The sequence below is a fragment of the Neophocaena asiaeorientalis genome, unplaced genomic scaffold, assembly GCF_003031525.2.
Source record: "Neophocaena asiaeorientalis asiaeorientalis breed wild unplaced genomic scaffold, Neophocaena_asiaeorientalis_V1.1 scaffold612, whole genome shotgun sequence".
In the NCBI taxonomy this organism is placed as follows: Eukaryota; Metazoa; Chordata; class Mammalia; order Artiodactyla; family Phocoenidae; genus Neophocaena; species Neophocaena asiaeorientalis.
This window is the reverse complement of record NW_020171815.1, coordinates 1,252,497-1,276,434: the sequence shown is the minus strand read 5'-3', so window position 1 is coordinate 1,276,434 and position 23,938 is coordinate 1,252,497. Positions and strand designations below refer to the sequence as shown.

General features: G+C 44.3%; 1 protein-coding gene across 2 annotated transcripts in view; it reads right to left on the bottom strand.

Moving 5' to 3' along the window:
- The window catches only part of FKBP9 (FKBP prolyl isomerase 9), a 49,578-nt gene that overhangs the window by 2,002 nt on the left and 23,638 nt on the right, over positions 1-23,938 (bottom strand). Inside the window, exons 5-10 of one of the 2 annotated variants that reach the window (XM_024735701.1) lie at positions 22,502-22,691; positions 17,620-17,765; positions 9,014-9,200; positions 4,243-4,388; positions 2,308-2,471; positions 1,925-1,948 (exon numbers count right to left, since the gene is read on the bottom strand). In XM_024735701.1, the coding sequence (XP_024591469.1) occupies positions 1,925-1,948; positions 2,308-2,471; positions 4,243-4,388; positions 9,014-9,200; positions 17,620-17,765; positions 22,502-22,691 (857 nt within the window). The remainder of the gene's footprint in view (positions 1-1,924; positions 1,949-2,307; positions 2,472-4,242; positions 4,389-9,013; positions 9,201-17,619; positions 17,766-22,501; positions 22,692-23,938) is intronic. The other variant, XM_024735770.1, reaches the window with a different exon arrangement.

Below are 23,938 nucleotides of genomic sequence, written 5' to 3'. Positions count from 1 at the left end.
GAGTGCAGTTAGGGGAACAGGTTGAAGTATCAATTTGGTGGTCAGGGTAAAACCCTAATGCGAAAGAGTCTTGTGCAAAGGCTTGAAGGAAGTGAGGGAACAAGCCCAACAGTTATCTAGGGGAAGTGTCTGAGCTGAGAACAGCTGGTAAAAAGGCCCGGGGTGGACATGCCCAGTGTGTTTACAGGACAGCAAAGGGAGACTTGTTGGAGAGGAGGTTACGGCAAGCAGGTGGTGGAGGGCCTTTGTGGGCCATTGCAAAGACTTTGGAAATAGGGGGATGTATGGTCAGGCCACTCAAGATGGCTGTTCTCTTGTCTTTGTACATCCCCTGTTTGACTAGTCTCTGCTTCACCTACACCCTACTCACAAGAACATGCTTGCCCCCTGCCCCAGCTCGTGATTGTTCTAATCCTTAGGCCAGAATGGCTCCACCTGCTAGTTTAGTAAAGGGAAACCTCTGCCCTCGTGATGGTCATTAACCTGGGGCTGTGAGGGACATGCCCCAGCTGCTGGTTTCCCTGGTAACTGATAAGCCAACCTGATGTCAATTCCCCTATAAATGGTGGCCTTCTCCCCCAGGTAACGGAGATTCCTGTTATGTCCTGCCTCCTGTCTGCCGTACACAGTCATAGGGGTTAGCTGCAGGACCTTTTGCTGCAGACTTGTATGATACCCCTATCCAATAAGTTGTTGATGTCTCTGTTGCTGTCTCTAGGCTCTTTCTTCAGTCTCAAGGCTGGGCAACTACAAGGCTTTCAGGCCTGCGGGATGCAGCCCAACAGGAGGCTTCTGCAGGGTTCTGAGATGAAGCAGGCCATGCTCTGACTTATATTTTAGAAGGATCACTCTGGCTGCTGTGAGGGGCAAGGGTAAGAGCAAGAAGACCTTCGCAGAGGTCCAAGCGGGAGGTGGTGGGCACTGGACTGAGATGCTATGGAGTAGAGGTGATGAGAAGTGGGCAGCTTCTGGATATACTTTCAAGATAGAGCTAGAATAATTTCCTGATGGATTTATTCTAGCCTGTGAGAGGAGGAGAGGAGTCAGAGATGACTGAGTGCTCTCACCTGAGCAACTGGAAGGACAGCGATGCCATCGAATGAGATGGGGAAGGCTTTGGGTGAAGCAAGTTTGGGGGGATGGATATTGGGGGTTCAATAAATGAAGATATCAAGTGGGCAGTTGGATACCTGAGTGTGAAGTGGAGAGAAGATGAGCCCGGAGCTGCCCGTCTGGAAGTCACAGGACAAAGATGGTAAAGCCATGGGACTGGAGGAGACCACCAAGGGTGTGATGTAAAGGGGGAGAAGAGCTCAAGTTCAGGACTTAGCCTCCACCCGAAGAGCCCAGGAAGAAGACTCCTGAGAAGGAGCCACCAGTGAGGTAGAAGGAACACATAGAAACTGTGCTGTGGAAGCCAGGGAAAGGAGACAGCTGTGCTACAGTAAGAGTAAGTAAGGTTCAGCGCCTTAGTGAGACCAGGTTCAGTGGCGTGAAGGGATAAAAACCCAACAGGAGTGGGTGTGAAATGGATTAGAAGGAAAGGAATTGGAGGCAGGGAGGACAGACAACTCTTTTGAGGTTTTTGCTGTAAAGGGAGCAAAGACCTAAAAGAAATGGAAAGATGTATTAAGAGAAGGGAAAATAGCAGCATGTTCTCGGGCTAATGTGAACGGTCCAGTAGCTGGGGAGATGATGACAGAAGAAAGATAGGGGAGAAGGCTGGAGCCACGTCCTTGAATAAGCAGACGTGGAACAGGCGGAGAACTGGAATTCCCTGGGGCTGTGACAAGACAGAGGACTCTATTGCCCAGTTCCACAAAGGGGTGTCTCGTGCAGGAGAAACAACACAGGATCCAGATGCTCCAGACGGGGATGTGTACAAACCGCTGGATGGCTGTGCAACCTTGGGGAAGTCATTTACCTTCTCTGTGCACAGCTGCTTCTTCTGAAAAATAGGGATGATTACAAGGCTGTTGTGAAGGCCAAGAGAGATAATATATGTGAAAAACACTTAGCACAGTGCAGGCCGCAGTGAGCACCCAGGAATGAAGAGCTGAATCCGAGCTCTGAGACCTGGAGCCAAGCCCTGAAGCTCTCAGGGCCTCAGTTTCTTCAAAGAGGAGTTGTGAGCTCAACTTAGAGACTGTGTGCAAGTGCTTGGTACATGAGCATGAAGGTTACCAGCATCACAAGCAAGCACAGCTGTCCTCACTCCGAGAGGCTTCACATTCCGGATGGGTACCCCGGCCCAGTGAGGCTCCCTGAACTCCTTGGGTCCCACTTCCCTTCAAAAAGGTCAGTTACCTCTTCCAGGAGGACTTCTCCATTGCTGTCCTTGTCAATTTCTTCAAAGAGGTTGGCTGACACCTCGCCGTTCCATATGAACATGTACCCCTCCGGCAGGCCAGCCACGAGCTCCAGCAGCTCGATGTCAAACACCAACACAGCACTGCCGGGCACTTCTCCATCTGCCGCAGCAACGGGAGGAGGGGGCGTTAGCAACGAGAAGGAGGGCGCGCCCCTCTCATCCTCCCCCGGCCGGCCACCCCGGTTCTAGCTGCCTCATGGATAGAGGCATCTCTTGCAAAAGCAAGAAAGTTCAGCATCAATCAGTGAGTGGTTTTTCCAAACTGTGGGTAGTGAGTCTCAAAATCAGTTTAGAGAATGGTGACCAATATTTTTTTAAATTAAGGGATAGAGTAAAATCAGACTACATTGCACATAGAAAGGATAGGTATTGTTTTATGAAACTTAGTTTTAATTTTATATATAAAATTAAATGATATGTATATTAGGTAAAATTGCATGCTTATGTGTAACACAGATTGGGAGATAAAATGTAATTCTTACTGTGTCTTGGTGAAAAAAGTTTAAAAGCCACTAGCAGAGACTACAATGGTGCTTGAACTTTTGAATAAATCTTACCGCTGAACTTTAAGAATAATACAGTATGCCTTAAAATCATGATCCAGGATATGATTTGTAAACACAAATTCTAGAACAGTATATGTAGTATGAGCCCAAAAGAACTTATAAGTATGTGACTATAAATAAATGTGCATTACTTTAAATTATATATTATAACTATAATCTATATCATAGGAGCATGTGCACAGGCTCCAGACGCGCAGGCTCAGTAGTTGTGGCTCACGGGCCTAGCTGCTCCGCGGCATGTGGGATCTTCCCAGGCCAGGCTCGAACCTATGTCCCCTGCATTGGCAGGCAGACTCTCAACCACTGCGCCACCAGGGAAGCCCCCAACATATTTTTTAAAGTGTTTCTTCTCCGATTGGGGGCATTAGCAGAGAGTATCTTTTACAATTACTTAAAAATTTTGAAAAAGAAAATCCAAAGTGCTTATCACTTCTATAAGTTAGCACTTCCCATCTCCTCCATCTCCAGACAGTAGGGGCATAAAAACTGAAAAAGAAGGGGTTCCCACCCACCCCCATGAGGAGGGCTCATTTTGGCCAAAATCATGAAGTAAACCGTAACAGCTGTGAGGGCAAAGTAACGCCAGTATTTCCAGAACTTGAAACCAATCTCTTCCACAAGCAAATCTCCTTGGATAGCTTATAGGTTCAGCATTCCAGTGTCCTGGGAAACAGTTCCCCAAGGAAGCACCTGGCTCACCTAAGAGAAGTCACCTGGCAAGCCCTTTCAGGGACATTTCCCACATGTGGGTTTGAAGAGCCAAGGTTTATTTCACAGAAACCCCTGCTTAATCCCATTAACGTGGCACTAACACCAAATTCACGGGGTCTTGAAACAAAAATGCTAAATACTTAAATAAAAGTCCCCGGGCTTCCCTGGTGGTGCAGTGGTTAAGAATCCATCTGCCAATGCAGGGGACACAGGTTTGAGCCCTTGTCCGGGAAGATCCCACATGCCACGGAGCAACTAAGCCCGTGCGCCACAACTACTGAGCCTGCGCTCTAGAGCCCGTGAGCCACAACTACTGAAGCCCGTGCGCCTAGAGCCCATGCTCTGCAACAAGAGAAGCCACGGCAATGAGAAGCTCGCACACCGCAACAAGGAAGAGTAGCCCCCGCTTGCTGGAACTAGAGAAAGCCCACGCACAGCAATGAAGACCCAACACAACCAAAAATAAATTAGAAAAAAAAAAAGTCCCACAGTCTTTGGGTTTTAAATGGAAGAAACATATTGTGGTTCTAAATAAGCACAAAATACAGATGGTGAATGTGCCCCAAACACCTTTTAACATTGTTGCATACTCACCCACACCAGCCTCCCCATAGCCCAGGTGGGGTGGAATGATCACAGTCCGTTTCTCTCCAACGCACATCTCTCTGAGACCCATATCCATTCCCAACACGACTTGTCCAGATCCCAGAACAATATTATACGTTTTACCTAAGTTCCACCTAAAAATGAAACAGAAGAGTCCCTGGTTAGGCCATGAACCCACTGGTACCATGAACCCACTGGTACTTAAGAGTATCCTCCTGAGAAGAACATATCACTTCTGTGATCTTCCTGCCAAAGATACAAACCCCTATGGAATCATAAGGAAACATCAGACAAGCCCACATTGAGGGACATTCTGCAAAACAACCAGCCCATAACCTTCGGAAGTGTCAAGGTAAAAATCAAAGGAAGACTAAGGGAGTTCGAGAGTTTGAGAGTTTTGGACATACTGGAATGGATCCTTTTGCTTTAAAAGACCTTATTGGAACATTGGCAAATCTTAAGTGGGGTCTGAGGATTAAAAGTAATGTATCAACATTAACTTCCTGATTTTAATTGAATTATGTAGGAGAATGTCCACCTCTGTTGGAAATACACACTATAGTTTTCAGAGGTGAAGAGCCATCGCAGTGGCAACCTTCTCACCAATGGTTCGGCGTAGCGGGGAAGTTCTTTGTATTGGTCTTGCAATTTTTCTCTAAGTTTTAGTCAGTGTTGTAGCTAGTCAGAAATTTCCATGAGAATTTTAAAAATACATAATGTAGTTAAGGTCCTGGTATTTGGATTCAGCAAGACCTGAGTTTGAATCCTGGTCAAATTTAATTTGACCCTAGAAAATATAATCTCTCAGTTTTCCTCATCTATAAAATGGAGATAATAACAGCTATGGCACAGGTTTCAAATAGTAAATAATATGCTTGGCACGGCAGAGAGCAAGCATGAAGAGCTCAATAAATGGATGGCCTTGAGAGTGTGAAGTGCTTGTGCCTGTAATAGCCTATGACTCCAGAAAAATAACTGTGAACTTGGGCCATGGTGTTAATTATCCTTGATGCCCAAGGTCCCAGGGGAATCTAAACAAATAAAACTTGGCTCAATCACCTCATTCATTAAAAGTAAATCTATTTCCAAATTGATGGCATTCTTATCACATCCTAAAGGCAAACAGTGGGAATGTTCTTCAATGGCGAGGAAGAAAAGCCTCCTGGATATCTCGGCGCCCCTTGATGGCCATCACCAAGTGGTGACAACAGGGAAGGGACTTCCCCTGGTCACCTCCCCTTCTCAGGCTTCCCAGCCTCCCCTGGCTGCAGGGCCGCAGCCTCCTTCCCTCCTCAAGCTGGTTCCCAGGGCCAGGCTGGTTCTCTGGAGCTAGCAAATTAAAACCGCGTTTGCATTTGTCCTACCTGGGAGGAAGCAGAAACAAAGCCACTTCTGGCACAGGATGCCTTGGCCCCAGGCCTGCGGGAGGGCAGGCGGGTCCTCTGTCCTGCCCCACACACAATCCCTCCTTTGTCAGCAGCACAGAGGCGCCCTCACACTGCCTCTCTCCAGGGACCGTGGGGAACTTCCCGTGGGACTACTGGGTTTCAAAGTCTTACAGAATATTTGAGAACTCATTTAGTTATCAAATAACAAATGTTTACTCTTCTCTGAGGCCAGTTTCAACATACATTAAAAAAAATCCTCCAAGGGCTTCCCTGGTGGCACAGTGGTTAAGAATCCGCCTGCCAATGCAAGGGACACGGGTTCGAGCCCTGGTCCGGGAAGATCCCACATGCCGTGGAGCAAGTAAGCCCGTGCGCCACAACTACTGAGCCCATGTGCCGAGAGCCCGTGCGTGCTCCACAAGAGAACCCTGCAATGAGAAGCCCGTGCACCACAATGAAGAGCCCCCGTTCACCGCAACTAGAGGAAGCCCGCACGCAGCAACGAAGACCCAACACAGCCAAAAATAAATAAGTTAAAAAAAAAATCCTCCAAGCAAGCAATTTGTTTTCATGTGTCATCTCTGAAAACCCTGCTAATTCTTTTTCTTCAAGTCATCATTTTATTTTTATTTTTTATTTTGCCGTTTTTCTCTCAGACATTCTCCTCATTCCTTCTGTGCATTCCCGACTTCCCATTCATTGCAGGCTTCCTGCTTCCTGCCTGCAGGCTGCCCCCTCTGGCTCTCCACCCACATTCCCCTCTATCCTCTCCATCGTGGATTCTCCTAGCGCTGATGAGCGAGCAACCACAGCAGCACCTGCCTCGTTGTTTACAGAGCCCATGTGGGCTTGGGGGTGGGACCAGATCCCCTCTTCCAGAAGGAGCTCCTCTCCCACACCCCGGTAAGCAGTCTCCTGCCACACTTCCCATTATCCCATTATTCTGAAGCTTCCACCCAGCGGAGACCAGCAGGGACGCCCAGACACTGCTCTTCCGTGTCAATTTACACGTGACACAAATGACTCACGTGGTTCAGAATGGAGTTTCTGAGAAGAGGAAGGAGCATCACGCGGCTCCCGGATGCTCTGTGACATTGTGCATCCACCAAACACACGTTAGAAGCAGGAAGACTGATTCTCCCCACCCCACGTGGGAAGCCTATCCCGAACCCACCAGAGAAGAAACTCCTTTGTTCATTTCCCACCCCCGCTTCCCTTTCCAAGGCCACAGGAGCACCAGACAAGAATATGAACGTTGGCCAGAGCAATGACAGCTAGCCATCGGCCTTACAGACTGTTCTAACCTAGTTTTCCCATGCATAAGCTCGCTTGTTCCCCAAACAACTACAAGCCATACTTCTTCCTCACTGTCTAATCATCAGTGCAAAGAGGTTTGTTGCAAGCCAGGTCCCTGTAAATCTGGGCCCCAGAACCTAGAACATATTTCCTTGATTCTATAATGCATATTTTTTTCACATTTTAATATCTCTTGATTTGGGATACATCTTACAGTTGACATCATCTCATTGTTTTTTGGCAGTGTTCTTACTTTCTTGAGACACATAAAATGATGCTTCTAACAACCAGCACGTTTTAGATCTCATGAAATAACGTTAACTGCCTGAGGATACCGGATCTCATAGCACCAGAGAGAATGCTCTGAGGAGTATGTCCCTCAGGCTCTCCACGCTGGCTCTCCCCAGCCACACTCTGTCACCTGAAGCTAGAAGGCAGAGGTACGTGTGAGGGGGAAAGAAGACCCTCCCCATCTAGAATAAATGCAGTAGCACATATTTATATGAAGCCCTTCTTTCTCCTCAAGACTAAACTTGGGAATCTAAGTCAGGCTCAATACAAAAATGGGTGTACTTATATGGAGACATAAAGAAAGACTGAGGGCTTCCCTGCATGGCATCATGGTTAAGAATCCGCCTGCCAATGCAGGGGACATGTGCTTGAGCCCTGGTCCGGGAAGATCCCACATGCCACGGAGCAAATAAGCCCATGCGCCACAACTACTGAAGCCCACAAGCCTAGAGCCTGTCCTCCACAACAAGAGAAGCCACCACAATGAGAAGCTCATGCCCCGCAACAAAGATTAGCCCCTGCTCGCTGCAACTAGAGAAAACCCACACGCAGCAACGAAGATCCAATGTAGCCAAAAATAAACAAATAAAAGAAACAGGGACTTCCCTGTTAGCATAGTGGTTAAGAATCTGCCTGCCAATGCAGGGGACATGTGTTTGAGCCCTGGTCCGGGAAGATCCCACATGCCACGGAGCAAATAAGCCCATGCGCCACAACTACTGAAGCCCGGGTGCCACAACTGATGAGCCTGCACTCTAGAGCCCATAAGCCACAACCACTGAGCCCGTGTGCCACAACTACTGAAGCCCACGCGCCTAGAGCCTGTGCTCCGCAACGAGAAGCCACCGCAATAAGCCAGCACACCACAACAAAGAGTAGCCCCCGCTCACCACAACTAGAGAAAGCCCGTGCACAGCAACGAAGACCCAATGCAGCCTAAAGTAAATAAAATTTTTAAAAAGGCCAAAAATGTTTCTTTCCCAAAGAAGAGAATAGTGTATTAACTTATAGATACCTCTGAAGATTCCGATACATAAGAAGGAAAGTTCCTTTTACCTGTGTGATACTAGTATACACTGTTGATTCCTAGTAATATATTTTCAGATTCATCTCAATCACTTAACATTTATAAAGTACTCCCTTTGTGCTATGCTCTGGTCTACGTGTAAGGAATAATATGAATAAACATGTTGGGAGTCTAAGGTTTTCAGACCAGCAACAGCGATAGAAACAAAAATAACTAAAAGGCATGTAATACATAAAACATTATGAGACTATGAGACTGCAGAAATGGGAGCAGCTGATTCTTCCTAGGAATTAAGCAAAGATTTTGAGAAAAGGGAATACATTTAAGCCAAGGCAGAAGCTGGCCAGAAGGAAGGGTGTAAGCAGTGCACATCCTGCACCACTGCACATGGCACCCCTGGGAGGCAGAAGATGGGCCTCAGCAGAAGACGCTGGCGAGGCAGAACAGAGCTGACAAGAGAGCCTGATGTGCCAGACTCTGGAGTTTAGATTTTATTTGTGGGTTAATTTTTAAAGACAGCAGGATAAGATGAGATCTGCTTTTCAGAAAGACAGTTTCACGGGTGCAGGATGAAACCATTCATAGGGAACTCTTGGAACAATGCACTGGAGTAGCAATGTACACTTGAGATACTCAGCGCAAAGGGCATGAAGATAAAAGCTCTCAACCAGTATCTGATGAAAAGCAAAGGAGGATTGTTGGAACACTGACTGTTATCTGCCAGGCTCACACCCCACCGATCCCTGGCAGCCCTTACGTGGAATCCAGCAGCGTCCCATCCAGAAGTGAGGCGTTGTAGTGATACTTGAGGTAATCCCCCTTCTTACTCAGCACTGAACAGTCGGGGGGCTTATAGTGGGAGGTGATGCTGATGGAGTCTGAAGGGTTGTGAAAGTCAATCACATGGATGTCAAACACCAGCACGGCCGAGCCGGGGATGTTCCCTAAAGGACAGACAAAGGCAATTAGAGGGAACCCTCCAAGCAGCAGCGCACGTGCCTCCCCAGTATCACCAGGTATTGCTCACAGACCTCCAGTGAGGAACATGGGGACCCAGCTGTGAAATCCTAGGCAATGCTGGAAGAGTGAAGCTGGAAGGGCCATTAGAAGTAGCCTAACCCAATTTATAGATGGGGAAACTGAGGCACAGATTTGTCCAGGGTCCACAGTCAGGAGCACACTTTGGACTAAAATTCAAGCCACGGTACTACTGCCCCATGGAATGGTTCAACCTGAAAGATTTATGGCTTAAGTTCATCACAGATGAGAAAACTAAAGCTCAACCAAATTAAGGCTTGCCCCGCTCCTGCTAGAAGTAAGAGGTGAGATGAGAAAATCAGCTGTAGAATGAAAATCACTTTAGTGCCCTACCACTGCTTAAGAGAAGCAAAACCAACAGAAACTTCACAGGGGAAATCACCTAGCCAAACTTGGCCCATATATGCCCCTTAAGATATACTACACCTAACAACTCACAAAGTGCTTTACAACACATCCTGTTTGTTCTACACAAAATTATTACTCTTTTCCATTTTTGAAAGCATTATCTCACATCTGAATAATGTTTTACAGTTTACAAAGCATTTTTCACATACACTCTCTCATTAAATCCCTGCAGGAACCCTGCTGGGTAAATATTACCATAAATGCAGGAGTAGCAGGTCATCCATTCATTTAATGACAGCTTCTCAGGAGGGTATCAGTTGTTAACCACACCCCCAGATCATTTCAGAGAAGTTTACACGTAAAAAAATTGTACATAGTGTTACTTAGAATCAAGGAGGTATAATATTTTCATTAGCATTTTACAGACAAGAAAACCAACTCAGATATAACTTGTTCAAGAAAACAACACAGCTATAGACAGAAGTCAGTAGCGCTATGTGAACATCTAGCTCACACCACCCCCACCCCACCATGTGCTCATCTGTTTCTCGGCTGCTGTCTCTCTAACACACACTTAATGGGTAGGTGCTTGTTAGGTACCAGGCACCCTTCTAAGTGCTTTAGATGTATTAGTTTATTTAATTCTCATTATAATCCTATATTCCCAACCTACAGATGAGGAAACTAAGGCACAGATTTTGATGGCTGCCCAAAGTTACCAAGGTAGTAATTAGAGAAGCTTGGGCTTTTACAGCAGCACACAGGTGCCTCATACTCACTAGTGATGGGGAGTTGCTGAAGTGAGTGGTTAACAGGGTCCAGGATCTTTCCCAGAGGAACCAGGTATTGCAAACTGCCATAGGAGGGTGCCTGGAACCAGGGCCAAGGGCAGCTCTTTGCGGGAAACAGCACACACTAACGGGGGGCAGTGGTTGTGGAGCCAGACAAGTGGTTTCTCAATCCTGGTTGCTCATTAAAACCAACTGGGAACGAACCTTGAAAACATTATGCTCAGTGAAAGAAACCAGACACAGAAAGACAAATATTGTATGCTTTCACTTATATGAGGCACCTGGAATAGGCAAATTCATAGAGACAGAAAGTAGGACGGTGGTTACCAAGGGCTGGAGGAGGAGAGGGTAATGGGGAGTTTGTGTTGGGGATGATGGAAAAGTTCTGGGTATAGACAGTGGTGACAGTTACACAACATTGTGAATATATTCAACGGCACCGAACTGTAAATTTAAAACGTGTTAAAATGGTAAATATGTGCATTTCACCACAATAAAAAAATAATTCACCACATTCACAGAATAAAAGAAAAAATCATGATAATCTAAAAAAACATCACCTGGGCCCCACTCTGAGATTCAGATACAGCTCACCTAGTGCAGTGATCTCGGCCTTGGGCGCCATCAGGATGTCCTGGAGAACTTGGTGAAAACGCAAAGGGCCAGGCCCTTTCCCATGCAGCACCTCTGGTTCTGTGATCTTTAAGCTCTCCAGGTGATTCTTGCTTGTGATATGCCACAACATTGCAGAACGGCTGGACTACAGCGGCACCAGGCATTGGTTTTCCAGGACTTTCTAAGGGGCAGCCAAGGTTTAGGAGCGCTGCGCTAAATGGTCTGCAAGTGAGCGGCTGAGATTTAGGAGCCCCACCTCTCATCTCCATGAGGAGGATCAAGGCGCCGGCCATGGTTGTGATGAAGGGGATTGGTGGAAAAGAACGCGCATCTTGAGCAGCTCTAACAACCTCTCTGAAAAAAACGTGTGGACGGAGCCCAGAAAGGGACAAGAAACTGATGGCATTGGGCTGGTACAAACTTAACCTCCCCTTGCCAAGTGTATGGTTGGACCATTCAAGAGGGCTGTTTTCTTGCTCTCTGTACAGCCCCTGCTCAACCAGTCCCTGCTTCACTCACATGACTATCCAATTCTCTTAATCATAGCGCTTAATCAGTAACTGCCTACATGCTTGCCCCCTGCCCCAGGTGCTGGTTTCCCTGGTAAGTGATGAGCCAAGCTGACATCAGTTCCCCCTTTAAATGATGGCCCCTTCTCCCCTGCAAGTAGCGAAGATTCCTGCCATGTACTGCCTGCTCTCTGCCGTTCACGATGGGGTGTTACTCCAGGATCTTTTGCTGCAGACTTGTAAGATCCCTTATCCAATAACTGGTTGATGTCTCTGTTGCTGTCTCTGGGCTCTTTCTTCAGCTTCAAGGCTGGGCAACTACAAGGCTTGCAGCCCAGCACCAACTAAGTGAATGTTGCTTGCCACCTGGATCTACAAGAATTCAGTCATTAGCCACTGCAGTCACTGACCTACAGCACACGTTGGAAAACATTCAGGGGGAAGATCAGGGATAAGGTACCTGTGCTCTGGGAAAACTGGCAGAACAGGCCTCCAGGTAGTTAGAGGTTTTCAGGAGAAAACTTTATGAACCCAGACTTTTGCATCTTCCTACACTTAGAAAAGCACTAAAGTCAGTAACTGAGATACCTATTCCCCGTGACTAGCAGTTACCTTCTACCAAGATGTGTGCTTTAGGGCTTCCCTGGTGGCACAGTGGTTAAGAATCTGCCTGCCAATGCAAGCAACACGGGTTCAAGCCCTGGCCCTGGAAGATCCCACATGCCGTGGAGCAGCTAAGCCCATGCAACACAACTACTGAGCCTGTGCTCTAGAGCCCGCAAGCCACAACTACTGAGCCCACGTGCTGCAACTAATGAAGCCTTTGTGCCTAGAGCCCGTGCTCCAGAACAAGAGAAGCCACCACAATGAGAAGCCTACACACTGCAAGGAAGAGTAGTCCCCACTCACCACAACCAGAGAAAGCCCACGCACAGCAACAATGCCCAACACAGCCAAAAATAATAATAAATAAATTAATTAATTTAAGAAAAAAAGATGTGTGCTTTATTGTACATATCCTTCCTCCAAATTCACATATATACTGGCCATCCCCCTTACCTCTTTGGAGCAGTTCCTCAAAGCTATCTGAGAGGCTATCTCCCAGGCTATATAGTCCTCAGTAACCCCAAATAAAACTATAAAACTGAACTCACAGCTCTTACATTGTTGTTGTTGTTGTTTTAATTGACACCCTTAAAGGTACATTCATATGCAGGACTATCTTAGGGCACCAGGACTACCCCACGCCCCTGTGCTCTGATATCAGTTTGCCCAACACTTTCCTGATAACTAACCCAGCTTCTCAGGCCCCCAGGATCCCAGGTGCAAGTATTCTGATCAGTGGAGAGGTCAATCACACCCTTTCAAGTAAGTATTCAATGTCTGGTTCTATGTCAGCTCCTAGGAAGTTAGCATGAGTCAGTCTACCAGGTGTCTGATTAAGGCACAAATGCACATCTACTGAGGCATCAATAAGAACGTAAGCTCTATGTGGGCTGGGAGTTTGTCTTTTTCTCTGCTGAATCCCCAATACCTTAGGGCAGTGTCTGGTCATGAAGGCACTCAATAAATTTTTGTTTAATAAATTTTATTTTTATTTATTTATTATTTTTGGCTGTGTTGTGTCTTCACTGCTGCACGTGGGCTTTCTCTAGTTGCAGCGAGCAGGGGCTACTCTTCGCTGCAGCGCGCGGGCTTCTCATTGCGGTGGCTTCTCTTGTTGCAGAGCACGGGCTCTAGGCGCACGGGATTCAGTAGTTGTGGCTCGCAGGCTCTAGAGCCAGGCTCAGTAGTTGTGGCTCATGGGCTCTAGAGCACAGGCTCAGTAGTTGTGGCGCACGGGCTTAGTTGCTCCGCAGCATGTGGGACCTTCCCGGACCAGGGCTCGAACCCGTGTCCCCTGCATTGGCAGGCGGATTCTTAACCACTGCGCCACCAGGGAATCCTGGCACTCACTAAATCTTTGATGGACAGACAGATGGGGTTGCTGGGCCTACAAAAAAATCCAGACTAGACCTCGAGCCATAAGATCCCACCTGCCCCAGGCAGCCAGCACCCCTTCCACCATCCTTCCCTCTATCTGGCTCTGCCTTCTCCAAAGAATATACAGTGTAAAAATAAGTGCTGACCAGTGTAGGGGAGTAAATTTGCCACCCCAAAAATGTCTCTTCGACATGTGGATTATTTCAAGTTGAAAATAAACAAGATGCAAAAACTCAAAAAAAAAAGAAAACCTTTCTTTTTACCTCTTTAACTGCCTGAAGAATGTTGGGGCATGGGGGGAGCTATCACCATACATAACTACTGTATGAACTAGATGTGGAGACAGGAAGGAACCTAGCAAAGTCTATTAGTTAAAATTTCTCTTGGTGTCCCAATGTCTGTGTGGCCCCGTAAACATTTGTTTACCAAACATTTGCTTTTCCATCTCCAGGTCCGAAACCACTACCCCCAACATCCTCTTCTGTCTTTAGCCAATGGTGGTGTTTAAGGTGAGGGCTTCAGACATTTTGGTGAGTTAGTTTCCCTAGGTCTCTCCCATATATACATGTTATTAAAATTTGTTTGATTTTCTCCTGTTAATCTGTCTCATATCAATTTATTTCTTAGACCAGCCAGAAGAACCTAGAAGGGTAGAGGAAACTATCTCCTCCCCAACACCAGTAAACAGGTGAAAATAATCCAACATTTCATTAGGCCCAACACCAGCCTCCTCTCTGAATAAACCCTTAACCAATGCAGAAAAGTATTCATCAATTTTTCCCACTAGATAAGCCGCCTCAAGAAGAGACACAGGGCTTCCCTGGTGGCGCAGTGGTTGAGAGTCCGTCTGCCGATGCAGGGGACACAGGTTCGTGCCCCGGTCCCGGAAGACCCCACATGCCGCGGAGCGGCTGGGCCCGTGAGCCATGGCCCCTGAGCCTGCGCATCCGGAGCCTGTGCTCCGCAACGGGAGAGGCTGCAACAGTGAGAGGCCAGCGTACCACCAAAAAAAAAAAAAGAAGAGACACAGATGACAAAAAATAAAGCGGCCGGCCAACTGGGCCAGAAGGAAACACGGCAGCTCTTGGCAGCGTGGGTTTCCTCTGAGAGCTCTGGGACTTCTGGTTGGAGTTCTCAGTTCTTCATATATGGGTATCAACAAGTCACAGCGTAATGGAAACTCTTTCTTCCCCTCTGCCTATGACACAGGCAGCAAGAACCCTGGGTGCAATTCAACTCCATCACCGATTAGCTACTGTGGCCTCTAGCAAATGACTCAACCTCTCTGGGCCTCGTTAACAGAACTGTTTTGAGGTTTGAATGAGCTCGTACATGAGAAGTCCTTCACAGTGTGGGTAAAATATTAGCTTTCTTCACTTTTGAAAAAGAGTGCTTAAAAGGTCATGTGGAAGTTGGGGAACAGAAACTGAGGAAGTGATGCTGCCACAACCCTGCAGCAGAATCCATTCTCTACTTCGGGGCTGCAAACATCCAAACGCTCTAAATTCAGGGCTGTCCCCATGGAACAAAGCAGACAGCAGAAAGGGCCAGAGCCTTTACAGAAGGCCTATCCCCTCCCCTCCACCAACCCTGCAAGAGAAAATGGTTGCAACAAAATGAAATGCCGAAGAGTCGGAGAGTCCAGCATTTCTTCCTTCCACAAATATTTACTGAATGCTTACCATGTGCCTGGCCCTGTGGTATGTGGTGAGAAAGCCACAGGCTTCCTCTGTGTCCTGACACCCTTCTAAGGTCAGTCCCTCAGTGATTAGCATTAGGTCCTGGGCAAACCCCACAAGGAGGCCAAGGGCACTCGCTAACCAATAGGACAGAAACCGACCCTGTGCAAGAGCAGCTGGGTGTTACTTGCCATGGTGCCCCTCCCCCCACCATGGGAACAAATGATTCAGGGTGAAGTAGCCTCATGCCCAGAAAATTTACGAGACTTCAAATGTTTCCCAGAGCCTTATATAATTCTTTGCAAAACTGTCTCATACTTGTGAGAAAGCCAAAAGGAGAAATAATTTAAGCAAGTGTTTTCCATCAGTCTATTCTTTTTAGGGAAAGGAAGAATTAGTCCTGAGGGCAAAATGAAACATGAATATGCTGAAAGTATTTGTCTATTCCTGCATGTATTTGGCTAGAAGTAGAAATTTACATAATACAAAACAACAGAGCATCAAGACACTAGACAAACAGAACATGAAGCAAGGTTTGTTGAATGATCTTAAGACCTTAAGCTGTGATTTGTTGTGGCTTTATAAATCAGACATTTAAGTCAGGAAAAATAATGTTTCTCCATGGTACAGCCTAGTTTCCAACCAACCTGATGATTCTTAGATCCTCCAAACAAATCCTACTGGGAAAATTCTGAAATCCACTGTAGCAGTAGAAGTCAGAAGCAGGTTAACGAAATGAATGTGTACAGCCAGCCAGGCCAGCCAGAATCTCATCAGCAAAAAAAACACAAAAGCAAAATAAATACTGTATCAACTCTTCCAAAGTAAGTTAGCAAAAAATGGTATCTGAGAAAAAAAATAATAAAGGAAATATGGTTTGGAATACTATGCAACCATTAAAATTCTATGCAACCTGTTGGCATAAAACATTGTTCACGACAAATTACGTAAAGAGAGAAATTACAAAGTAATATGTATAGGTGATCCCACTTTTGTCAGTATTTATTGACAAAAAATACTGTAGTATTTTTTGTCAATAGTGTAGATGGATATGTGTTTATTTCCTTTTATCTACATAGATTCACATATACTCAAAAGTATAGAAGGATAGTCACTTCACGGTTATATGAGTTTCCTATTACTGCTATAACAAATTACCACAAGCTTGGTGGCTTAAAACAACATAAATTTATTCTCATAACTCTGGACTCAAAGTCTAAATTCAAGGTATTGGCAGGGATGTGTTCCTTTTGGAGGTTTCAGGAGAATCTGTTTCCTTGCTTTTTCCAGCTTCTCAAGGCCACCCTCCTTCCTTGACTTGTGGCCCTTTCCTCCAACCTCTAAGTCAGCAGTGTAGCATTTTCTCCTCTCTCTGGTCTCCTGCTTCCCTCTTGCAAAGATCCTTGTAAGTACATCAAGGCCACCTGGATGATCCAGGATAATCTCCTCATCTCAAGACCATTACCTTAATCACATCTGCAAATTCTCTGGGGATTAGGACATGGACATCTTTTGGGGCCGATACTCCACCTACCACATTAACAATGGTTATTCCTGGGTGGTGAGATTATGGGAGATTTTTGTTGTTGTTGATCTCTATTTTCTTATTCTAAAGTCAGCATATATTTTTTGTGTAACTTTTAAAAAGAAGTTTGCTGTTTGGGTGACAAATATTCTAAAACTGGATTAAGGTGATAGTTGCACAACTCACAACATTTATTAAAAGTCATTGAATTGTATACTTAAATTGGGTGAATTTTATGGTATGTAAATAATACCTCGATAAAGTTGTTAAAAACAAAAACCAAAATCTAATACACAGTATAGTGAATATAGACAACAATATTGTCTTATAATCATCAAACTTGCTAATTATCAATTATTCCAACCATCAAAAAGAAATGATAATTATGTACCATGATAGAGGTGCTAATTATCACCACAATGGCAATCACATTACAATATATAAATGTATCAAAATAACATGTACACCTTAAATGTACACAAGGTTATATGTCAAATATATTTCAATAAAAACGAAAAACAAAAAAAGGGGGGTTGCAATTTACTTTCAAATGGTCAACAAAGAAAAAATGTACTGTAATTATATATATAAAGCAAATATAGCAAGATGTTGACGACTGGTGAATCTAAGTGGAGTTCACTGTACAGTTCTTTCAACTTTGGTGTAGGTTTTAAATTTTCCAAAAGGAAAAGGAAAACGGGCAGGGGGAACAAGGAGTCATGACAGAGCATCTCTAAAAACTAGAGTTATTTGAGTATTCGAGTCTGAAGCTAGACTTTAGCTTCTACGCTTTGCCAGAGGCCCTGGTTCCAAGCAGCGTGGAAGCATCAGTTAGTGCCTCTCTAAGGCAGTCTTAGAAGGCAGCCAGCGCTTACCTCTTCCTTCCTCGCCATACCCCAGGTGAGGGGGGACCACGATCCTCCGCTTCTCTCCAATGCAAACGCCGAGTAAACCTTCATCCATCCCAGCAATCACGTAGCCCTGCCCAATGTACGTGTCAAAGGTGCGGTTCCGCGAGTAGCTGGGAAAGAGGAAAAGAGCTTGGTCACGAGGGATATCGCAGCAGCAGTGTAGTTGGTACCATGAGGCAACAGAGCGCAGGGGCCTCCAGACTCCAGAAGAGGGTGAACCCTAGAATCTGAGTACAAGCCAGGAAACACGCCCCCCTGAAATGATGAACAAGGATCCACACACTGCGTGGGAGCTGCCGCCTGCACAAACGCTCCCAGAAACGAGCCCTCCAGCCCTCTGGTTTGGTCAGGTTATGAATGGGATGCGGGTTACAAGAAGCAATCATGCAGAAATGTAGCTATAATGTAAATCGGACTCTACGCTTGTTGACCACGTCAGGTTAATGAAAAAAGCATCAAGGGGGCCCTTGTCAGAAACTAAGAATTTCTCTGTTATCTCTTGTAAAGAAACAACTTAGAAGTTCTAGAGTCTTCTATTACTCTAACATAAAGTTTCAAATGAAAGCCCAAAAAGGAAAAAAAAAAAAGAAAGAAACTAAGAATTTCTCTAAAGAGGAGAGTATCTGTATATGTGGGACATGAATATTCAGATTGCCAGAAAAGCAGCATATATACTGAGAGCAATTTAACTCTGCAGTGAACTCGCCCTACTGCAATCCATGCTCACCAAGCTACCTCCCGGTGAGTACCTGAATTTCCCAAGTGCCTCTGGTAGGAGCCCCAAGCATTCCACTCAGTGGAGAGATCCAGCCTCTGTATTAATTGCCAATTGAGTCTGATTACTATGAGTTTGGAGAAAACAAAGCCTGATGATTCCAGAATAAAATAATAAAACTTCATTTGCCACTTCAGATACTGAACTCTGAACCACAGTGATCTGTACCCATTACCCACCCCCAGCTGGAGCAGATGTGGCAAAAAGCTTGTCCTGAGAAAGAGCCAGTCAGTTCCACTGTCACCTCATCAAACACAGCCCAAGGATGACTGTGTCAGAGATGGTCAGCAGTGGGACCAGGGAGATGAAAAGGCAGAGCTGTGAGAGGCTCTTCCTTCTCAACACCCCTCAGGGACCACAAAAACAAGGGACGTGAAGAAATGATAGTAACAAATGATTCTCCTCATCCAGGAAGCAGATTTTCTACATAATTATCTGTATTTCATTGTATATGTATGGAAGACCTATGAAGTGCATAACTCTGGTTCCCTGTGAAGAGGGGAACTGGGTGATTGAGGGACAAGGATAGGTGAAAAATTCTTCATTGTATTTTTTTACACTTTTAGGATTTTGAACCATATCAATGTATCACAGTAGGAAAAAATGATGTTTAAAAAGAAAAAGAATATTCTCTATCATACAAACTAAAAAGTTACAATAGCTAAAGGTATGACTGTGGCCCAGAAATAGCTGGATCACTGGAAAAGGATAAAAATTCTAGACCAAGACCCAAAAGTGTATACAAGAATTTGGTACATGATCAATGTCAGATTTTAAATGAGTGAGGAAAATACAGTTATTCAATAAAGGGTGTTGGAAAAACTGGCTAACCATCTGGAAAAAACCATTTAGATCCTTACTGTCATACTGAACACCACAATAAATTCCAGATGGATTTAAGATTGAAACATGAAAGCATTTATAAACACGGAGAGAGCCTGCAGAAGCTTTTTAATACTTACTTCGAGTGGTGAAAATGGAAGGGGTTGATGTGAAATTATTACATTTTATTAAATATCTTTGCATTGTTTCACTTATACAACAAGAACATAATATTCTTTAAAATAAAAATTCTAATAGAGAATACTTTAAAGGATAAAAAAATAAAGCCATTAGAAGAGCAGGAGGAAAATACAGGTGAATATTTATATACTCCAGGGGAAAAAAAACAAGTCCAGGGGTGGGGAGAGACTTTTTAGCAAGTTACTCAAGACAGAATATATAAGAATTTACATAAGAATAAAGGAAGCCATAAAGGAGAAATGGAATGTATTTAACAACATAAAAGGTTTATATTTAAACAGATCAAAAATCACAACAACCGAAATTAAAATGCAAATAAATAGGCAATATGCTTTCAACAATATGCAACCATAAAAATGTTAATATCTTTAATGTACAGAGATTTTAAATTAATAAGAAAAGGACAAATACCAATATCCTCAATATAAAAACAGGCAAATACACCAACAGGTAAATCACAAAAGAAAATATCCAAATAGTCAATAAACATTTGAAAGAATTTCAACCTTAATAGCAATCAAAGAAATTCACATTACAATTATAAAGTTCTACTTTTCTCCTATAAATTGGCAAAGATTATTTTTAAATAATACCCAATGTTGCTGAGTTTGCAGGAAATGGGGTACTCTTAGTGATGTAAAACCTTCCTTGAGGACAACTTGGTACTTGTATCGAAAGCTGTAAAAGGGCTTCCCTGGTGGCACAGTGGTTGGGAATCTGCCTGCCAATGCAGGGGATGCGGGTTCGAGCCCTGGTCTGGGAAGATCCCACATGCCGCGGAGCAACTGGGCCCGTGAGCCACAATTACTGAGCCTGCGCGTCTGGAGCCTGTGCTCCGCAACAAGAGAGGCTGCGATAGTGAGAGGTCCGCGCACCGCGATGAAGAGTGGCCCCCGCTTGCCACAACTAGAGAAAGCCCTCGCACAGAAACAAAGACCCAACACAGCCATAAATAAATTAATTAATTTAAAAAAAAAAAAAAAAAAGAAAGCTGTAAAAATACACATAACCTTAGACCTAGAGATTCTTCTAGAAATTTATCCTAAGGAAACAATCATATTATTTAAGATTTAGCTACAAAAATAATTATTGTAGTCCCTCTTAGAACATCAAAAATAGAAAATAATAGGGATTGATTACTAAATTAAGGCAAATCTATATAATGGAATATTACTTAGCTCTTAGGATGGATTAGACCCCAGTGTACTAAAATGGAAATCTGTTTGAAACCTAAGAAAACTGGTTCCATTAATATGGAAAGAAATCTGGTATCCACTAGAAAAATGGCTTTTCAACTAAAAATAAAATTCCAGGGAATAAAAGACAGAACCAAGCTCATATGTGACAAGTAATCACATGCACACACTCTCTGAATTTTTTTAATAGAAAAAATAAAAACAACTCAAATGTCATCAATGGGGAATGGTTAGATAAATATGGTATATTCACTCAATGAAACACTACACAGACATAAAAAATGATTTCTCTCTATGCATTAATATGGAAAAATTCCAAGATGAAAAAAAGCAAGGAGCAGGGGCTTCACTGGTGGCGCAGTGGTTAAAAATCCGCCTGCCAATGCAGAGGACATGGGTTCGAGCCCTGGTCCAGGAGGATCCCACATACCGCGGACCAACTAAGCCCATGCACCACAACTACTGAGCCTGCACTCTACAGCCCGCGAGCCACACTACTGAACCCACATGCCACATCTACTGAAGCTCGTGCGCCTAGAGCCTGTGCTCCACAACAAGAGAAGCCACCGCAATGAGAAGCCCGCGTGCCGTAACGAAGACTATAGCCCCTGCTCGCCGCAACTAGAGAAAAGCCCATGTGCAGCAACGAAGACCCAAGGCAGCCAAAAATAAATTATTTAATTTTAAAAAAAAGCAAGGAGCATAATAGTGTATATAGTACGTAACATTATGTTATCTGTATATGTATATAATACATAATGTTATATATGTATATATATTCTATATGCTATATACTATAAAGCGGAGAAAATAATATAACAATTGTATTTGCTTATATCTGCTTTAGGAAAAAAATCCACACATGTGAAGAATAAAAAAAGAAACTTATTAATAACAGTGGTTAACTCTAAGTGGCTTGGGGGGAGGGGGATGTGAGGTTGGCAGGGATGGTTGGTACAACATATCTTAACGCATATTTTGTTTTAATTTTGAACCATGAGACTATTGCCTTTTTCCAAAAAAGTCAAATGAAAAATTTAAAAGAAGGGATCCGCGGAGTAGTAAGAATGAATTACGCAAATAAAATTATACCGTATAAAAATTCTGTAAGGTTTCTGGGTGACTAATTAAATGAGAAGTCTCTTACCTCAGAGAAACAGGTAGATTGCTGTCACTACTTGCTAGGTCTATAGGAAGCTAAAGGAATCCAAACAACGCATGCCACCTGAATGAGCAACACATACCAGACACCTGTTGCTTGCTCACAACTGCAGGCTAAGCCTGATAAACAAAACAAAGCTTTGAATAACAACAGGCTCCGCCCAGCATCCAAACAGTCCCTGCAGCAGATAAGCCATTAAGGTTTGCAAAGGGCTTCTGCCTACCTTCTCTCTTTAATCTAACCATCTCTTTGAGAAAGGTGCTAACAACAGCGAAAAACCTGAAGCTCAGGGAGGTCAAATGCTATCCAAAGTCACACACCTAGTGCACCACACACAGGGACTGGAATCCAGGTCTCCCAGCACCAAGTCTGTTCTCTTCGCATCCTACCGCCTGGACCTGCCTCCTGGTCACTTCCCACCTTGGACCCCAGAGTTGGGTTTATACTTGGATAGCTGAGCACAGTCTAGAGGGATTGTGGGAGTCCAGGGTGAGCCTCTCCTGCTTTCCTGCAGATCCATCTCTCACAGGCCCCAAGGAGACTGTTCTAACAACCTCTGAAGGAATTCAGTATCAGAAAATAGAAACCTACACTGGAGACGAAAATACTAACTCAAAATCAGCACTGACAAGCTATAAACTATATTTAATAAGATGTTCTGGTAAGTGAAGGAACCTGTTGTTTGCTTACCTGGAATCAAAGAATGTGCCATCCAGAAGTGTGCCGTTGTAATGATACCTGAGAAAGTCCCCCGTTTGACTTTGCCGCTCACAGTTTTCAGGTACTACCTTATTCTCAATGGAAATGCCATCCTTGGGGTTATGGAGGTCCAATAATGCAACATCAAACACCAGAGATGCCTGCCCAGGAATGTCTTTCCCTAGAGTGGAATGAAGGAAGATGATGAAATCAGGACACAAGATTTAGGAAGTATCAATACTTTAATGACAATTCAACACCCACTATGTTGATGTTACACATTCCTTGAAGTTTCCCAGCCAAGGAAACAAATGTTCTTCCACATCTTGGGTGGTCCCCCATGGTGTCTAACCGTGCTGTCTCATGTGGTGTCCAACCGAGGGCTGGCAGGTATAATTTGAAGCCTGACTTCCTCAGAAAAAGGAGCAAACCGATAATAATGACATGGAGAATACTGTGACCACATTTTCTATGCTTGTGCTTGCAAATCAAGGCTCTATGTGAGTGGTTATATACCCACATGCAAACCCAAATACATACCTGTGTGGGTTTCTGTTTGTATACAGATGCAAATCACAGACATTCCAAAGCTTGGATCCCATTCCGGAGAACACTACACAGACTTGTTCTTTGGAACTCACAGACAATTATTTTAAAATTTATTTTATTGAGTACAGTTGTTTTACAATGTTGTGTTAATTCCTCCTGTACAGCAAAGTGATTCAGTTATACATACATATATATTCTTTTTTTTAATAGATCGTTATTGGAGTATAATTGCTTTACAATGTTGTTAGTTTCTGCTGTATAACAAAGTGAATCAGCCATATGAATACATATATCCCCATATCCCCTCCCTCCCGACCTCCCTCCCACCCTTCCTATCCCACCCCTCTAGGTCATCTCAAAGCACCAAGCTGATCTCCCTGTGCTATGCGGCTGCTTCCCACTAGCTAACTATTTTACCTTCGGTAGTGTATATATGTCGATGCGACTCTCACTTCACCCCAGCTTCCCCCTCCCACCCCATGTCCATTCTCTATGTCTACGTCTTTATTCCTGCCCTGCAACTAGGTTTATCAGTACCTTTTTTTTTTTCAGATTCCATATATATGCATTAGCATATGGTATTTTTCTCTTTCTGACTTACTTCACTCTGTATGACAGACTCTAGGTCCATCCACCTCATTACAAAGAACTCAATTTTGTTTCTTTTTACGGCTGAGTAATACTCCATTGTATATATGTGCCACATATTCTTTATCCATTCATCTGTTGATGGACACTTAGGTTGGTACCATTTCCTGGCTATTGTAAATAGTACTTCAGTGAACATTGTGGTACATGTCTTTTTGAATTATGGTTTTCTCAGGGTATATGCCCAGTAGTGGGATTGCTGGGTCGTATGGTAGTTCTAATTTTAGTTTT